This window comes from Priapulus caudatus, unplaced genomic scaffold (genome assembly GCF_000485595.1).
Source record: "Priapulus caudatus unplaced genomic scaffold, Priapulus_caudatus-5.0.1 Scaffold231, whole genome shotgun sequence".
In the NCBI taxonomy this organism is placed as follows: domain Eukaryota; kingdom Metazoa; phylum Priapulida; class Priapulimorpha; order Priapulimorphida; family Priapulidae; genus Priapulus; species Priapulus caudatus.
In genome coordinates this window covers 22045-40429 of record NW_014577292.1, presented here as the reverse complement: position 1 = coordinate 40429, position 18385 = coordinate 22045, and the positions used below count along the sequence as shown (strand labels likewise).

Below are 18385 nucleotides of genomic sequence, written 5' to 3'. Positions count from 1 at the left end.
ACACCTATTGCCACCTATAGGCCCTTTTTAGCGAATTCCTAAAACACACAATTTATGTTGAAGTGTGTGTAATTTTTTCATTGCAGTAGGCCAAAGGAAAATGGCGTGGGGGACCATTACAGTGACCCATTGCACCCATCTAAGAGGCTCCACCCAATCAGTCCTGGTCTTCCCAGAGTAAGCCCTGGGAGCATGCCTCATGTATCTGGGCCTCTGCGACTGGAAGACATGAGTCTGTCACGAGAGTTAAGGGAGCGGGAGAGCCGGCTTTACACGGACAGGGATTTAGCCCACAGTGAGGATGACTGGAGGCAGGTCGACTCGGTAAGCACAGTTAACAGCTAGTGACAACTGCTCCGATAGTTGCTCTATGACATTAAAGGCATCTCGTGGTTTGAATATGTAGAATGATGCACATTCGAGAAGAAAAACGAGCATGACGCATGGTCACGCCATTTATCCTTTGTAGTTCTTCGATAGAGAACTAGCTCTGCTGGATTAATTAAACACCTGGTGCTAGTTTAATTAAACATCAAAGAGTATCAATACATGCGCACACGCATGTACAGATGCAATCATGCACACGCATCAGCATAAGTGTGAATTTGTACTTGTCCTAAACAATGGTAATCTTGAGGTAATAGCCAAGTGAAGAAATTGTGCATGAATTTGTCAATAATGTGCATGATGGGAAGTGTGTCTACATATTAAGAATAGTGAGACACTGTTCCTTTTTACGTGCATGTGTATATATATATATATATATATATATATGAGTAAGATATTTATATTAATCTGAAATGCACATTGGAGATATAAGACAGCTGGCCAAGATTTTTGACTGTGCCAGCTTGCATATAAATATATAGCATTACATAAATCATAAGCCGTTTGCATCTGTTTCCCTAATATAACCACAGCTCACCATTGAAAGCTGACCAAATGCTTTTACTTGTTTTAATGCGATGCATTAATAGCATGTAGTGTGTGCGTATAGATAGATTTATGCATATGATGCTATACGTGTCAGTGCCTCCATACAGCTAGTAATTCAAGTAGTGAAATTGAGATATTGAGGGTATAAGAAGGAGCTAGCCATAAACCGTCCTTTAAGATCACTACAGGTTAACAATACAGCATGTATGAAAACAAGCAAAGCCTAAATCTCTAATCATTTGTTTTACGTTATATATTATATAATGCGTTCTTCTCTCGCCCCACAGACTTTAAACTGCATCATGAGCATGGTGGAGAACTATGTCTATACGTGTCAGTGCTTCCAGAGTAAATACAGCTAATAATTCAATGGTGAAATTGAGATACAGGTTGACAATACATGTATGAAAACAAACAAAGCCTAAATCACTAATCATTGGTTTTATGCTATATATAATATAATACGTTCTTCTCTCGCTCCACAGACTTTAAACTGCATCATGAGCATGGTGGAGAGAACAAAACGCACATTGTCTGTGCTGCAGCATCGTGCCGTTCAGGATCGAGAAGAATTGGCACTGTGGGCCCGGAGACATGCAGAAGGTGCTGAACTCGACGTAAAGAAAAGAGCAGGTAAATCACACTGACACCTTACGTAGTTATAATAGCAGAGATCAAACATATAATTAGAGCTATCCCATCATTGTTGATAGACACTGCATGGTTACTACAATGTGTTATAATAATATATGGTAAAATCGCTCACCAGGTGTCAGCACCATACTATCATGCTGGCCATGCTATCATACTATCATGCTGTGCCATTTGTGTTGTTAAACCACTGGCAACGAATTGATGTTCACTATATGATTATTTTCAAGTTACACGCTTATGTACGGGGCTGTGCTGCAAAGATGTGTGCCCCATTCAATATAAATCCACTTCTGTATTATCAAGGATGCCTTAAATTTAGGGTTGCACCAGATTTTGGATTGAGCCAGAACCCCAATTTTTCAATTGGAACTATCTGGGCAAATCTTTTCAAGTTCCGGCCAGTTTCGGTTCAGACGGGAACTTTAAAATTCAGATCTGCTACACCACCGCTACCTACCTGCGAAATAAATGCTGAATATCTGCTGTGAAAAGCATATCATCTACAGTACTTAGCTATTGTCTGTACTCGTACATAAAATACTGAAAGCTAACATATCTTATGGCATGTGTATTTGCAGATGAAGCAGTAAGTGAGGTGAAACGTCAAGCTGTGTCAGAGCTGCAGAAGGCGGTAGCGGCTGCAGAGCAGAAAGCCAATGAGCTGATACAGAAGGAGCGAGCAAAGATGGAGCATGCGATAGAGCAGGCCCGCCGTGAAGCCACCGAGGAGGCCATGACTCTTGTCAACAGTCAGGAAGATACAAGTGAGGTAAACTGTTGCGCAGATTTGCAAAGCTGAAAAAGAGGTCTACGCCTCCATGGGTACAAAACCTGAAGATTTACTCGGGTATTTTATGTTAGTGTTAGGGGGTTGCATTCCGACATTACTCCGGCAGAGTAAATCATAATTATGATCTGTCGCTTGCAGTGAAACAGCCGAGAAGATAACGAGGAAGATTGTTACAAGGGTCAACCTACAAATGTACAAAAGTATCTAATCATGGCTGTTCTTATTCACAGAACTGTTGGAACTGCGGTCGAAAGGCCAGCGAGACGTGCAGCGGTTGTAACACGGCTCGATACTGCGGCTCCTTCTGCCAGCACAAGGACTGGGAAAATCACCACAAGGTATGTGGGCAGCACGCCGAGCCAGCGTCCAGCACAACAACTCGCCCGAGTCCGGTCAACTCCATCACATCATCTAAGTCCGCAGTGTCACGCTCTGCCACGCCAACAGAGCAGAGAAACTCGACAAGCTCGGAGAGCTCACGCTAAGCGATCAGTATCTATGGCACTGAACCATATATAGAGAAGCTGGATGCTGTGATTCAACTAATAAATCTGCCTGCTGAAACCTTGCTACAAACATTGGAATAAGGCCTCGACACGAACCCAGGGCGAATGTAGATAAAAAATGTCGTATCCATTACTAGTCGTTAAAGGAATCTTCTGATGAGTGCTAGTACTTCCACTTGGGTGTAGCATATGTGTAGCTAGACACATATAGAGATAAAACAGTTGGCCATTGCAAAGAGTTTCTTGTCACAGAATCGTAGTGATAGATGCTGGAAAATGCTGGTTGTGGACAAAAATCAAGCTTGCAGCTTGAGCACTTTACTGAACAGCCTTAGAAACAGGTTAAAACCAGGTGTGGTCATATTACATACTGAGCTTAGCAGGTGACACGAGTGATATAGATCGAGTCTTATACATAGTTCTGTCGGTAAATTGCTAGATGCCATGTGTGGGTAGGACAATCCCAGAGTGTATATACTAAATTGGCTTTGTTCAGGAAACACTATTCTGTTAAATATGTTTAGACACATCATTTATATATTCTGTAATTGTGTGTAAAGCGCATAGGTGTAGTCGAGTGGTCGTGTGAAGGCGTAGCAAGATGTTTTGTCGCTGAACTCACTTTGTAGGGTTATTTATGCCAGTTGATCAAATAGTAGATATGATCAAGCGTAATGACCTAATGAATATGTGGAGTTTCCTGCATGTTTAAACCTAAACAGCTTGCCACATGGCTAATTCTAGTCATTGTTTTATCAACAACATGTGGTCAAGTATGCTTAAAGCAAAACAGCGTAAGAGTTGCAATATTACGATTCTAAGTTGAGTTTTAAATTGAACCAACTCTCAATAGTCCTGGCATGGACCATATCTCATGAGTCCTCAGGTAAACCTTATGATTATTTCAGCTGGACCAACTCTACCCTCGTTACACTAATTGTTCAAGTACAGTTTGTTTGGGGTTTTGTTGAACCAGAATGCAAAGTATTTCAGGTCACTGGGCCAACCCCCCTGTGTGAGTTCCTTCTACATATGTTTATACATTACTTAAAAGTTTGTTAACTATCTGTTCTGACAATGCTAAAATCAGTTTGGCACCATCTAAGCATATATGTTCGTTCATGAATGTTGTTGTGTTAAACATGTTTATGTATGGCCTGCATCACATCTGTACAGAACATTGTATAGGTGTCAGGTACTTGATACAGAGCCCTAGGTGGATAAATGGAACTTGCCTGAGTTAAGGAAGCCATTTGTGGCTTTCTGTTTAAGGGTACTCACAAGAAGCAATGCACTTGTTGTGTTAGTTTGGTCTGTGCAATATGTTTAATTTTGTGTTCAACGGAACACATCAGGTAAAAAGTCAGGTAGGCCTCAAAAGTATTCCCTGCAGGCTGTCCGTTGTGCACAGTTGCTATAGCTATGTAGATAGTAATAGCTGTTGGTAGGCTCACTTCAAAACATGTATCAGCCATTTTTGCCGAAGGGGTTTGTAAATAAGTGTATTTGTGTAAATAAAGGTTTAAACCCTGGGTCAAAAAGATTTTTATGCTTGATAGAGAATGTATGCTGTTGCACGGAAATATCAGGTGGTTGTCGTATGCTTGCTTATACTCATAGGTTTGTGCACTTAGATTTCAATGTAAGTGCATTCACATGTCAAATACACAGTACAGATGTAAATGTAAAGGGCAGGTTTGTTTCAGTTACTGAATCTGTAACCTTCGTTACTAGTGTGAGCTAGCTGGTCCCGTTTGTAAAGTAGACTAGGTGAAATCAACTATTATTAATGTTGGTTGGAGAACTTTAACAATAAATCCACTATAGTGGGTGACCGGCATCGGGTTCAATTGCATTTCTTTCCGAACTAATAATGCGATGGTGATTATGATTAGGGAGAAACAAACATCCTATTTACCCTGTTAACAAGTTCAGACCTGCCTTCACCCATTAACACGCGTGAACGGAAAAAAATCTGTTCCAGCACAGCACCGTTGACTGTTGACCACGAATTAAATTATCCATGCTTCTAGCCAGCAGGTAATTTGGTGAAAATTGAAAATTGAATTATGAGATCAAAACAGCTATTCTGAGTAGAAACAGATTAGGGGTTCAGTCGATATCTAACAATTGTTTTTCAAGCATGATTGCTAATATTGGCTCTTTGATACTTGCAGTTGTATGCTCGTTGATCTATATTTAACTGGTTAAATTGTTTTTCGTTGAATAAGAAAAGTTGCTTAGCTGCTACTGCTGCATGGTTCCAATGTAACAGCCCCTCGCAATGACTCAACTTTCCAGCTTATTATGGACATTTTTTCGATGGCTCTCCAGGTTGGTGTTAGCTATGTGAAGTAAGTATGGTGGTTGGGGAATAGTTAATGCTACTGATTAAATGCTACTACGAAGAAATCGTCAATAGTCTATTAAAACAGTTCCCCCTCCACTTTGTAACAAGCAGTGTAAAATACAATTGAAGAATACTCCCGATTTAATGTAGTGGTGACTTGTTTTCATGCAAGTCGCAAGTGTATTCGTTGTCAGTGTTTATTTGTCAATAAGTTATTGTGATTTATCAGCTGTATTTAGAATTCATGACAGTTATATGTAGGTCTAATTATATGGATCTGTATCATACCGTATCAACATTGTTTCAAAAGTTTTATTTTACAATAAAATTTATGTCATACATAACTGTCACGTGCATCTGTTATATCATTATCTTCTGTATTTGGTACAACACGAAATTCGTAGCAATTCAATAACGTTATTGATTTGAAGGTCAACCATTAGTGAGTACGTAATAACGTAATAACGTAATAACGTGAGTACGTAATAATCCTATCGCGCAAGGAAAAGAAACTCCACCAGAAACTATAGATTGCTACTAAACTCGATTAAAGGGGGGGGGGAATGTTTCAAGCCTGCCATGCACCTACGCGATACTACCAACTCTGCACAAGAATCTATAAACAATACTCAAACAGATTAAACCACACCAAAGAACTTGCTAAAAGAAATTATTACAAAGAAAACCTACTCCAACGTAAGTCCAACTTAAAAAAGACATGAAAGAACATTAACAGTATTATCAAGATAACAAATAAAACCTCCATTATTCCAGATGAAATAACAAATAAAGAAAATTCCAACAGCAGACATGACAGAGCTTTGTAAAACGTTTAACTCTTTCTACCAAAATATAGGACATATACCACAATATCAATATAAAACCCCGTAATAACTCCTGGTAATAATATGTAGGATATATAGGTGCATACGTACATTTCAGGCCCGCAGGGAAGGGGGGTGCGACGGGTGCCCCCCCCCCCCCCACACACACACACAGGCTGTGGAGGTCCACGTTTTTGTGGGAAAAAATCCATTTTGAAGTTCAAAAATTTGAGAAATGTCCACGTTTTAAGGTTCGCTTTTGGCTGCCTGTTTTCATATCATACTGCCTTCAAAACGCGCGAAATGCAGTCTCAGACAACCTAATTTTCACAATTCCCCGGACCCCCCTAGAGACTGGCGCGTCCGGTGTTCGTTAACAAGCTTTCACCACGCCCGCATCACGCCTGCACTGCGCTCACTGCGTCTTTATTGCGACCAATCAGATCGCATTGCGTTCAAACGACGCTTGCACCGCGCCTAATCAACGCTCACCGCGCCTCAACTGCGCGCCAGTCACGCTCCTAGTGCGACTTAATCCCGCTCTAGGCAGGCGCCGACTGCGCTGGCAACGACCATATAAATACCGCGCCGCGTTCTAGACATCATCATTCGTTCTGCCGTGCTGTACACATCAAGATTATTTTCTACTGATTTTATACCCATAATAGTATAATAGTATGCTACAACTATGCCGCCAAAATACTTCTATTTCTTCTCCTCATCCTCCTCAGCATGATGAGGGCTTGGCAATCAAGTAATTCGAGTTGTCCTTCTACGAGAAACATGACATGGAGTAGTGTTGCCTCATCCATAGTGGACACTGGTGGGGTGGCCAGGGTAGCACCCCAATTTATATCCCAAGTTCGCAGGACGTGATCTGAGCGTAACTAACACGTAATGCGAACGCCACAACGGCGTGGTCTGAGCGTGTTGGGCGTAGTACAATCGTAGTGCGAACGGGTCGAGCTTGCTAGAGACGCACCATGGTCATAGCGAGAGCGTGGTCAGGTCGCAGAGACATCTCCATGGACGTAGTAACAGCGTGATGAAAACGTATTGACATCGTGCTGAGAACGGGGCGACAATTTTCACGCACCCGACACGCTTGCGATACGATCATTAAGGTCGTACTACGCTCGAGTTACGTGGGTACTACGCCTTCCACGTCTCTAATACGCCCGCACTGCGCTGTCTTTTCGCCTCGCTCGCACCACGATTGTTTTGAACATGTTCAAAGTTTGGCCACGCTCTCCACGCTCATGGTGACTGCACCGCGCTCGATCGCGATCGCAGTACGTCCATATACGTTCATACTGCGTTCTACACGTTTCCACCACGCTCTTAGAGCGTAGTACGAGCGTATTGAGATCAGGGCCCTGGTGTGAATGGGGTATTAGGTCCGTATACTCGTTGGATCGCACCCTCCCGTAAAAAAACTGCCTACGGGCCTGCATTTGGCACGTTTTATTTCTTTGAAACGGTTTGGATTGGGTTCACATGGGATACCAAGCCAACACCATCACACACCCACACACGCACGCACGCTGCTGTTTATCTGGAATTTTTGTATTCAGAAATTAACACTATATGTATTGTAATTATATGTGCATATATCCATATAGTTAGATTTTATTATTATTATCTTAATATTTTACTATAGCCTAGTCATTATAAGTGCTCAATTTTTGATGTCTTGATGTTGATATTGAGAATTATATTATGTATATATATATTTTATATATATATATATATATATATATATACACACACACACATATACATATACGGAGGATTAATGTCGTTTTCATTGTAAGGTATATTTTAAACTCGATTAAAGCATTTTTCGTTTCTGAATTTGCCCAGTTGCGTGCTGTATGTGCAGCAGTTTCTATGTGTCGCAAAATCAAATTCCCTATATGCTCAGAGCGCTTACGCACTGATGTGTATGCATACTGACTTGGCGGATACCGTAGTTTATGTAACCGTTAAATATAGCATGGTTGAATTGTAGCTGCTCAGAGTTGAATGTTGGATGAGGCGAAATTGTTAATTTCTTATTATACGCAACGCACCAACTATGATAGTATGTTTTACTTTCATTGATATACATACATATATATATATATATATATTTATATATTACGTTTGAGTAGACAAAATGCGTTATAAACACGATATTGTGTACTACGATAACTATACGCTCGGATATAAGTCAATAACATTCACAGCTGTGAAACTCTGGACTGATCACTAATGTATATTAAAAAGTTATACCCTTTTCAAAATTTAAACAGTGTTATAGAGATAACCTATTACAAAACTATCAGGAGTGTATCAATACACTGATATATTGATATACTCCTGAAACTATATATAACTGATCCAGACGTTATGTTTATAATTTGCAATGCTACTATCAGTATTGTAAATTGTAATTTGTATTGTTTGTTCATCGTTTGGTAATATACATTACATTACTACATTATTTTACATTATACTGTAGCGACCAATATTATACTTAAATTATATTCCAGTGAAACATATTTATGTCATTAAGAATATACGTCACTATGCCAATGACGTCGCACGCTAGCATCAATGCGGAACTTTGATGAAGTTCACTATAATCTCACGTAATGGATACTTGATGACGGCACGAGGAAATATTAGTATTCCATTAGTCACGTAGTGGATACTTGACGACGCGGGCCGAAATTATCTGCCGTGAAGAGCCTAGTGATCTCTGAGGACGAGAGTAATACGCACCTGTTAGAGACAAAGGGAAGATGGAGACGCCTGCGCGAGGCATAAGAGCAGGAGGATGATGAATAGGGTTAACGCGCCCACGTCGAGGAGGAATCCACGAGCTAACCCACGCGCCGGTGTGAGTTAACCCACGTTGCACCTGTTTGTTCACCTCCGGTGTTATCTTGTTAATAAAGGAACATCGTGTCCCCCTACTATCAGTCTTTTCTAATTTACTCCCTTACTTATTATCCTACCCTTCTCTTTCACGCCTGTGCGTACCGTCAAACCTCCTGATAATATCATATAATATACAAATAATACATAAATATATAATAATTAAATAATATATAATAAATATATCAATACTTCTACGTTTTATATTGAAGATTAACCGTTTTATTATTTTTGTTTTGTTTTATATATTATATAGTAACTTCGGACTATTGCACAGAACAGATCTATTGTATCAGTAAAGCGGTCAGGTTATTTTGCTATTATGTTATCATATATCATTTATTTATACATTTAACGATTTTCGTTGTTTGTCATTTGTTTTGATTATGCTCTTTTTCATATGTTAATTACAGCATTACTAATCGGCTACTATCAGAATTTTATGACTCAGTTGCAATCCTATAACTTGTGACCATACTCCTAGGAGTGGGAGAGTCCAGTGACCTGCGAATCTTTCACCACTCCTGTGGTTCACATGATAATTATGTACTGTAACGTGTTATTTCTTGCATTTGTGTCGTTGTACAGTGTTAAAATACTAATTATTTATTAATAAACATTTTTTTAATTTGAACCTGAATTGGAATAAACTAGTCTATTGAAAAGACACATGTTCTGTTTATTTCCTTATTTTACAAAATTGGGAATTTCTGTTAAACTCCCAAGCTTTTTAACAGTGTGCGTATCTGCTAAAAGTGTTGATTACTGAAAGTACTCTGGAAAGTATTCTTTTTGAATCTGCTTTTTGTTAACTTTCCCCATGTTGTTGCGTGGTATAGATTCCACACATTTAACGATGCTTGGAACACTGTAAGAAGCCATTACACTCTTTCCCCACGCTTTCAAGTCATGGGCCGTGATGCACACACCGTCTTTCATTACTAAGAGAGCTGCAACTCGCTGTCCCCACGTAATGTCTGGCAACCCTACAACCACTGCTTCCACAATACTGACGTGCTGCAATAGATCTCGCTCCACATCCAGTGCACTTATTTTGTAGCCACCACTCTTAATGATGTCTACGCTCGTCCTCCCAAGAATCTTGTACATGCCATTCTCGAATTGGGCAGTGTCTCCTGTGCATATAAATCACAAAAGATATAACAGACTAACACGTAATAAGCATGGTCACATTAGTTACTCAAGAAAAAAAGAGACAATGTGAAGTATAGTTATGTCATGTAATGACTGCCATTCCAATATGACGCATGCACGCACACACTCACCCCACAGGGATGAGTTTATACAATTATTTAGTACTAGCGGGATACCCGGCGTTTCCCGGGGAAATCAGTGGCGTTACTCAGTTGGTGACCGCTTGGTTGAAAGGAAAATACCCAAAAAAAATTAACTATCGATCTATCTATCTATCCATGCATCCATCCCATTCCATGCCATGCCATCCCATCCCATCGCACCGCATCCCATCCCATCCCATCCCATCTTATCGCATCCCATGCCATCCCATGACATGCCATGCCATGCCATCCCATGCCATGCCATGACATCCCATGCCATGCCATCCCATCCCATCCCATCGCACCGCATCCCATCCCATCCCATCGCACCGCATCCCATCCCATCCTATCCCATCCCATCGCACCGCATCCCATCCCATCCAAAACAGTAAAAAATAATAAGAAATCAAAAGATAAGACATTAAACATAAAAAATACAAATTAAAAAGTAAAAAAGTAAAAATAATACATACTAAAGAGGTAGGTAAAGGGAAAAAAAGGAAAAAAGGGGAAAATAAGTTCCCCAGCTCAGACTCGAAATCCAGGTGTAGGAGACGGATGTTCTAGCAATTACGCCACTGCGCCGTTAAGGGTACACACCATGGATTCACACGTACATGATGTTAATCTGTACGCACCGCCATCTATTGATGAATAGAATTTTTATCAATTTTTAACTTTTTAAATTTTCATGCTTTCCTCCCAGACGTGCTGATTCTGAAAATATCTTTAGTTTTCCTCTAGGCTGCAGAGTTCTCTAGTTATGCGAGTACGGACTAATTCGGCTGAACAACTTTAAATATATAGATTTTCCTCTAGGCTGCAGAGTTCTCTAGTTATGCGAGTACGGACTAATTCGGCTGAACAACTTTAAATATATATAGATATATTACAAAATATAGGCAAACACTAGTTTCTAGTGATGGCAAATGATTGAAAAATAGTACTCGCCTGTTTTAAACCATCCATCCTTTGTGAAAGCTGCTTCGGTTTCGCTAGGTTTATCCCAATACTCCTTAAACACAGCTGGACCTCTAACATACAGCTCACCAACCTTTGAAATAAAGTTTAATTTGGTACATCACTGGGATGGCCAATAAAAGTAAACATCATTGCATGTTTACGATTACATTACAGTTCTTATGGCATATCGGATTTTGATCTGGTATTGTCGAACTCTTGCATAAAGCTGGACAACCTCAATTCCAAGGTTTCAAATTACTAGTAACAATTAGTGTAAAGAATAGACAGCTTAATAATACATTAAAAAGAGCACTGATTAAAAAGAGATGATTAAGGTGCGCAGTAACACATATAATCATGCATATACCTCATGATTCATTCCTTCTGCTACTACAGTTTTTCGGTCGTCTCCATGGCAAATCGCATCATAACCATTCGCAGAATAAAAGTTGGGTCTTGCAATGCACACCTCAACTCCTGGCATAGGGTTTCCCACGGAACCTAACATAAGCATAACTGCAGGTGATACAGTTGATCACTGACATAGAAACGTAAGTAAAACAGCAATGTTCGCTACATATCAGGGCACATACACCAATCTACTGTTATCCAGGGTATGAGATATTTCCTACAATAATACGCCACACTACAAAAGTAATGCATTCTAGAAAAACCATCCCTTATGGAAAAATCCGTAATGTGAATAGCGTTTGCTCGTTAACTCCTATCATGGAATTGGATATACATTCCTATGGGAAATCTTTCAGCTAAAAATGTACTAGAGATACAATTATGGATGGAAGTAAACATTTTTAAACATGTATCAAAGACGACATCACAAATTATTTATTAAATTAATTTTACATAATATGATAAGTATGTCACTTATTGAGTAGAGAAACCCATGCATTATTTTACATCATTACATAAGAGCAAATTTTCGTTTGGTATGATATGAGGAGTGGTGATAATTTACAAATTAGGCATGTGCGAATTTTTCTAATCCCATTTTAACAATAATAAGCTGGTTACCAACAACAATATAATAGATGTTCATAAATAAACATCTTGCTTTGTTCTATCCTCTTACATGGAGCATCTGATGCAGTATGTTTGCATACATAAACGACTGCAATGTGCAAACAAAAGCAGTATTTAAACATATACCAGGAGTTCGGGTTCCGTGTAAAGGGTTGGACAGTGCCATGCCAACTTCTGTCATTCCATATCGCTCCAGAAGTGTATGGCCAGTAATATCTTTCCACTTGCGCAAGATTGGCTGAGGTAGAGCAGCTGACCCACATACCATTAGTCTATAAGTGTAAAAAAAATAACCATAGACATAGATCCTTATATTGGCAGCAAGGACAGTTGGGGCCTCAAATATCTGACATCTTTGTTCACCTTTCTTTTTTTATCTGTTAGTAGTCAGTGTGACAGCAGTTCTCAAAAAGCTCTGAGCGCTACACACCATTAGTCAGTTGTCAAGACAAATGCATATCTAACCAGTGACCACCAGTATTCCCTTAGTCCCATACAGTGATGTAAATCCTACTAAAAAATGACAACTTTCCAGGCACAAATCCATCTACGGCAAATTATGATCAATGTAAATTATCACAAAATGTGAAACGAACACGGTTTGACATCCATACATGACGAGTGCATACCTAACTTTTTCTGAGCAAATAGCTTTTATATATTCGTGAGCCCTCCTAATGGAGATTCCACATTGGAACCTGGCCTCATGGTCTTCAATGAGCTTTGCATAAACGGTTGGCACAGCATGAAATACGTTCACTCTGTGCTCGGTGTCTACAGTCGACAGCAACTTAAACCAAACCTATTAATAAATCCAGAATGTATAATATTAACATAACCAATAACTGCGAGACACATTATAGTACGTGTATACTGACAAAAAATATCAAAATACTTTCATTTACAGTGTCAGCAAAATACATGAATACATAGAGACACACATATAGATCTTGATTAATACTGCTATTTTTTAAGAAACAACACGCTAATTACAAAAGATTTATCCACAATCCACATGTGGGCAATTACTTTGGGAGCATTGAATTCAGGCAGCATGACACAGGTGGCGCCACAGTACAGTGGTGTCATGAGAGCATTGATGATACCGTGCACATGATTCAGAGGTAACACATGCAAGCAGACGTCATTCCTTGTCCATTTCCATGTTTGTATCATGCTCATCATCGATGCCTGAAATAAAAATTTATATTGCAACTCTGTTCAGACAACTATCACTTTCTTAATACCCAATCACAAACAAGTAATTTGACAAGAGCTACCCATGTGATGCCCTTTACACAGTCTATAATGGGCCATTCATCTCAAAACCATTATTATTTTAATAGAATATGACCAGATCCCACTATCATATAAATAACAAAAACCAAACATGACAAATTAATGCGTTAATGTGTATACGTATCAATGATATGGCCATGCTCATATTGGGCAGGGGAATATGCAAGTACCTGTAGATTAGCGTGCGTCAGCACAACACCTTTCGCCGGACCTGTTGTTCCACTTGTGTAAACTATCATTGCTCTTCTAGAAGCATACTCCTCGTCAGTTAAACCTAAGAGCGGCTGCCTCTGACACGTCATGTCCGACGCAGCGGCATCTTCAACCTGATCTTCCTCATCGAGATGGAGGATCTGCAGTCCTCTACTCTCCACGATGCTCTCTATAGCAGGGCTGAACTTCTTTGTTGTCAGAACGATGGAACACCGACTGTCAGCGATGAAGTACGCTAGCTGAGGTGTTGGATGGGTGTGATGTAGGGGAACAAACACTCCTCCTGCCATCCAACATCCCCACTGCGCTGTGACATAGGAGACGTCAGGTGGGCAAAGCACTGCCACCCTGGCTTCTTTAATGTCAAACTGCTCACGCAGTGCGTGGCGTATGCGCTGGGCAGTGGCTTCACTGCGCTTGAGCAAATCCTTGTATGTATGTACACCATGGCTATCTACGAGTGCTGCTTTATCTCCATGATGTGCAGCTTTGACAAAGATTGAGTCTGTTCGTTGGTGAGTCGAACCTATTGCTCTTACACAGCTCAATGCACCACATCGGAATTTCCAAACTGGCAAATGATGAGGTACAAGGGCCCAGCACAACTTCCTTGTAACATATAGTTTTTGTAGAACCATGTTTCTGGAGATGAGAGATTTGAGTTCACCTAGCACCATGCAGCGACTAGCCGTTTCATAACTTATGCAGTGACATGTATATTAAACCACGTTTCACACCTTTGCTCCATATTCCTGACATTTTGACTCTTCACAGCAACTGCAAAACATGTAGCACTTCATTCATGATATGTATCAAAAATGTATCAAAAATGTATCATGATAAACACATGTATATCCCAAAGAATACATGCGATCACGGTATCATTAGCAATAGTGATGCTGGTATAGCTCATAAATCAGGAATAATTCGTTTCACCATGGCTCTCCACAGGTCTATATATATAAGCAGGAGTTAATGAGACAAAGGAGTTTGACACGGATTTGGTACTGATTTCACTACATTTTTGTCATACAAGTTCGATGTGAATAAAAATACAAATGTATACAAACAAGAGCTTCTTTTGTTCACTGGTCCTTATTTTATCTTCCGGTAGTATTACAAACCGCGTAGCTTCCTTCGTTTTGACATAAATCATACTTTTGCACGACATGGTTTTCACGTTATTTACCGTCGTGTGGCGTTGCCAAGCCGCAAATTCTCATGCACAGCAACTCGAAGGAGGCGCGGCAGGGATCGTGTCTCCCGTACGTTATCTCGTGAAAAAGTTTTTGTTCGGCTAACAAAGCCGGGTGATGACAACGTTAACTCTCGCCTTTATCACATACTATTGGTGATGATAAGTAAGGAGTAAACACATGCGTTTGCCTGTAATTACACAGTAACGGTTGCTATGCAAAACACATATGCGAAAAGCTACAATCAGCTGGAGCGTCAATTTACCCGCTAAGATTCATACACATCATTCCTCCGCGGGTGAAGTAGTTCAGATATTTTACCAGCGCAGCGTTTATTAAAAAAAAAACTGCTGGATTCAACCATAAAAACAAAGCATTCTAACTATAGTTTAAATGTAAAATAGTTTAAATTTTTAAACCCAGCATGGGCACAACTTAATTTCTACAGAGTGGCTATATGCCCGGCAGCTGGCATATATCTGACGGCTGCCGGGCACGGTCTCCGATTTCCTAAATGCCCGGTTTTTAATTTTCAGCGTTATCTCAAGTAAACAAGGGATAGGGTTAGGGTTAGGGTTAGGAACTGCCGGGCATTTAGGAAATCGAAGACCATGCCCGGCTGCCGGGCATATAGCCACAGCGTAATTTCTAAGCGCATTTTCTGCACTCGGCTAGACTATACGGCCTAAATTCCTTGCTGCGCCTCCTTCGTGTTGCTGTGCATGAGAATTTGCGGCTTGGCAACGCCACACGACGGTAAATAACGTGAAAACCATGTCGTGCCAAAGTATGATTTATGTCAAAACGAAGGAAGCTACGCGGTTTGTAATACTACCAGAAGATAGAATAAAAAATTCAGGACCAGTGAACAAAAGAAGCTCATGTTTGTATACATTTGTATTGTTATTCACATCGAACTCGTACGACAAAAATGTAGTGAAATCAGTACCAAATACGAGTCAAACTCCTTTGTCTCATTAACTCCTGATATAATTATAAGTTATAACATATCTCTAGTGACAGTACTAGTAGTGTTGCTCATAAGGTCTATGTCCACCAGGGTACTGCCGGAACGTACCCTGGGTACGGTCCAGTATACCGGAACGTACCCTGGTCACTATTTGATATGGTTAGGGTTAGGATTAGGCCGGGTTAGAGTTCGGGTTAGGGAGTAGGCATAGGTGACTCCCTAGCCTCGTTAGTGGAGTAGGCGAGGTACGGTCCGGCATATTAGATAGTACCAGGGTACGTTCCGGTATACCCCACCGTACCCAGGGTACGTTCTGGCAGTACCCCGGGAGACATAGACCCTCTCAGCAGTAGTGTTCCACCCCGGGCTTGCTCCACAAGCTCGTAGTCTATGCCCGGGCAGTACAAATTCAATACTCAATACAATAGATGGTTAAATTAGCGTGACCAAGTGCTGAAAACATTGAGACCGGGCTGTAAGATTGTTGCCACTGCAATATTTTGAGAAAACTATTTCTAAACTACAGCAAACACGATAAATTACCAAATGCAATCACTTTGCATTATGTGTATGGGCGCGGCCATCTTTCCTAATTACCCATAGGCGCCCTCTCCTGGCCAGAAACGTAACTTTAGCTCTGGACACTGCCAAGCCACTCAGATTTATTATAACGTTATCAGGAGTGTTACAGTGTATAATATAGATTATGATATATATTATACACTCCTGACGTTATTATATACAACTCAGTGGTCGAGCCTTATCAGCTCCGCCACATCAAGGGACTGTCCTATAAGGAAAAGTAAACAGGGAAGCCACGAGCGAAAGATGAGAGAAGGAATATAAGTCAGAGCAGGGAAGTCAATGGGACGGGGGGGGGGAGGGGGGCGGCTAGCCTGGGAAAGAATAGTAAAAGTCGAACAATCAGAAAAAGGAGATAACGGGATATGAGTCGAGCAATTAAGGTACGAATTGATAATGAAAAGAAGGGAGAAATGAGGAGACAATAGACAACGACGATATATTTTTTACATATATATATATATTATATACGCATAATATCAGAAAGAAGTTGAGAAGATCACAGGTTGAATAAGTGAATGCAAAATAATAGATGATAGTGTAAGTATGTACTTACACTACGATCAGGAGTAAGATATAGGATCCTATAGTATCTTACTCCTGCTACGATTATATCATCTTCTTGATGATAAAGGGTAATAAGGAACAGTGGCAGATGATCGAGGGATAAGACTTTCACTCAATTTTCCATATTCCTGGATTAGCCTGTTCGCTCTAACAACTCTGATGATAAATTTTCTTATCCCTTTTGTTTTCTCTTATTCTTGCTCCATCTTTCTTTGTTCACGTTTTGTCTCATTCTAGCTCTATACACCCTACCTCTCCATTTTTATGGGTGGGTGCAGTGCTAGTGTACCTACTCTTCTAATTTCCGTTGATTCAAGTGCATTTCATCATTCTTCTGTACCAACTGACTACTGTAACAAAATTTGTGTTTGTGAGTGGAATGCCCTGTATTTCAGATATCGTGATCTAAGACTCTTGGCTTGCACGCGCGCACGTACGCACGTACGCACGCATGCACGCACAAATACACATACACACACATAACCATAATATCTTAAAGATGATTATAAAATAACAAAAACAAAAAAATTATATTCATAATGGCATATAATTAAAAATATATTTCTATAGATATTCACACTCAATTATACATTTATATAGGTATTCAGAGTTTGAAAAATATATTCCACTATATACAAGTATATATATCTATATATATATATATGTATATATATAAACAACATACACTGTCCTATAAAACTATGAAACTGTACTTCAATTAAACACCCCATAATTTATTGATTTCACATTAAACATCTGAATCAGAAAGGGTATTATACGATATCCTGCTGATAGAAAATAAATGCAATGAAATTTTCTAAGCTATTTGGTCATTTGATTTTATTCCTCTGCATGAGCATAATCGCTATACTCATACAGTAACACGATTATAACTACCGATCACTTCAAATATAAGCCTATCATTCAAAAATAATGCGAATATCAATAGAGCATGAATTATAGTTATGAGATCTTTCTTTGCCAATTGCACAATTATTGTTCGATTACAAAGTCAAGTACGTCCACGTTGTAACACGATGAACATAGATAAGTATATGTATAAGCCTCGTCTACACGACGAACCTTAAGCGTTAAGCGTTAACTCAAGTTAGCGATTATGTAGCGTCTACACGACAACACCCGATAACGATTATTACCGATTTATTATGCATGCGTGCGTGCGTGTGTATGTAAACGTGCGTGTGTGTGTGTGAGTGCGTGTGTACGTACACGTGCGTGCGTGCATGCGTGAGTGCGTGCGTGTGCACGTACAT

General features: G+C 39.9%; 2 protein-coding genes across 8 annotated transcripts in view; one reads left to right on the top strand and one right to left on the bottom strand.

Annotated features, from left to right (window-relative positions):
* LOC106807732 (protein CBFA2T1-like) overlaps positions 1-5586 on the top strand; it is a 32448-nt gene extending 26862 nt beyond the window's left edge. For all 6 annotated transcript variants that reach the window (XM_014810172.1, XM_014810176.1, XM_014810175.1 and 3 more), the window contains exons 6-9: positions 87-324; positions 1422-1569; positions 2169-2359; positions 2611-5586. In XM_014810172.1, coding sequence (XP_014665658.1) covers positions 87-324; positions 1422-1569; positions 2169-2359; positions 2611-2865 — 832 coding nt within the window. In that variant the 3' untranslated portion in view covers positions 2866-5586. The remainder of the gene's footprint in view (positions 1-86; positions 325-1421; positions 1570-2168; positions 2360-2610) is intronic.
* A 4047-nt stretch (positions 5587-9633) lies between these two features.
* LOC106807739 (acyl-CoA synthetase family member 3, mitochondrial-like) lies at positions 9634-16563 on the bottom strand. 2 transcript variants are annotated; one of them, XM_014810190.1, is made up of 8 exons: positions 16506-16563; positions 13754-14573; positions 13314-13475; positions 12914-13086; positions 12411-12556; positions 11611-11744; positions 11232-11334; positions 9634-10118 (listed from the first exon to the last, which is right to left on the bottom strand). In XM_014810190.1, the coding sequence occupies exons 2-8, from the start codon at positions 14471-14473 to the stop codon at positions 9745-9747; spliced, it is 1812 nt and encodes a 603-aa protein (XP_014665676.1). In that variant the 5' UTR covers positions 14474-14573; positions 16506-16563; the 3' UTR covers positions 9634-9744. The 2 variants fall into 2 exon arrangements, with proteins under 2 accessions (XP_014665676.1, XP_014665677.1); XM_014810191.1 differs by having other exon boundaries at positions 16519-16538.
* Positions 16564-18385: the final 1822 nt, after the last annotated feature.

Coding starts and splice junctions, on each gene's coding strand:
- LOC106807739 (XM_014810190.1), bottom strand. CDS start 14,473: ATGGTGCTAGGTGAACTCAAATCTCTCATCTCCAGAAACATGGTTCTA. Junction 13,087..13,313: donor CTGAATTCAATGCTCCCAAA/GTAATTGCCCAC, acceptor ATTTATTAATAG/GTTTGGTTTAAGTTGCTGTC. Junction 11,745..12,410: donor ACACGGAACCCGAACTCCTG/GTATATGTTTAA, acceptor TGCTTATGTTAG/GTTCCGTGGGAAACCCTATG.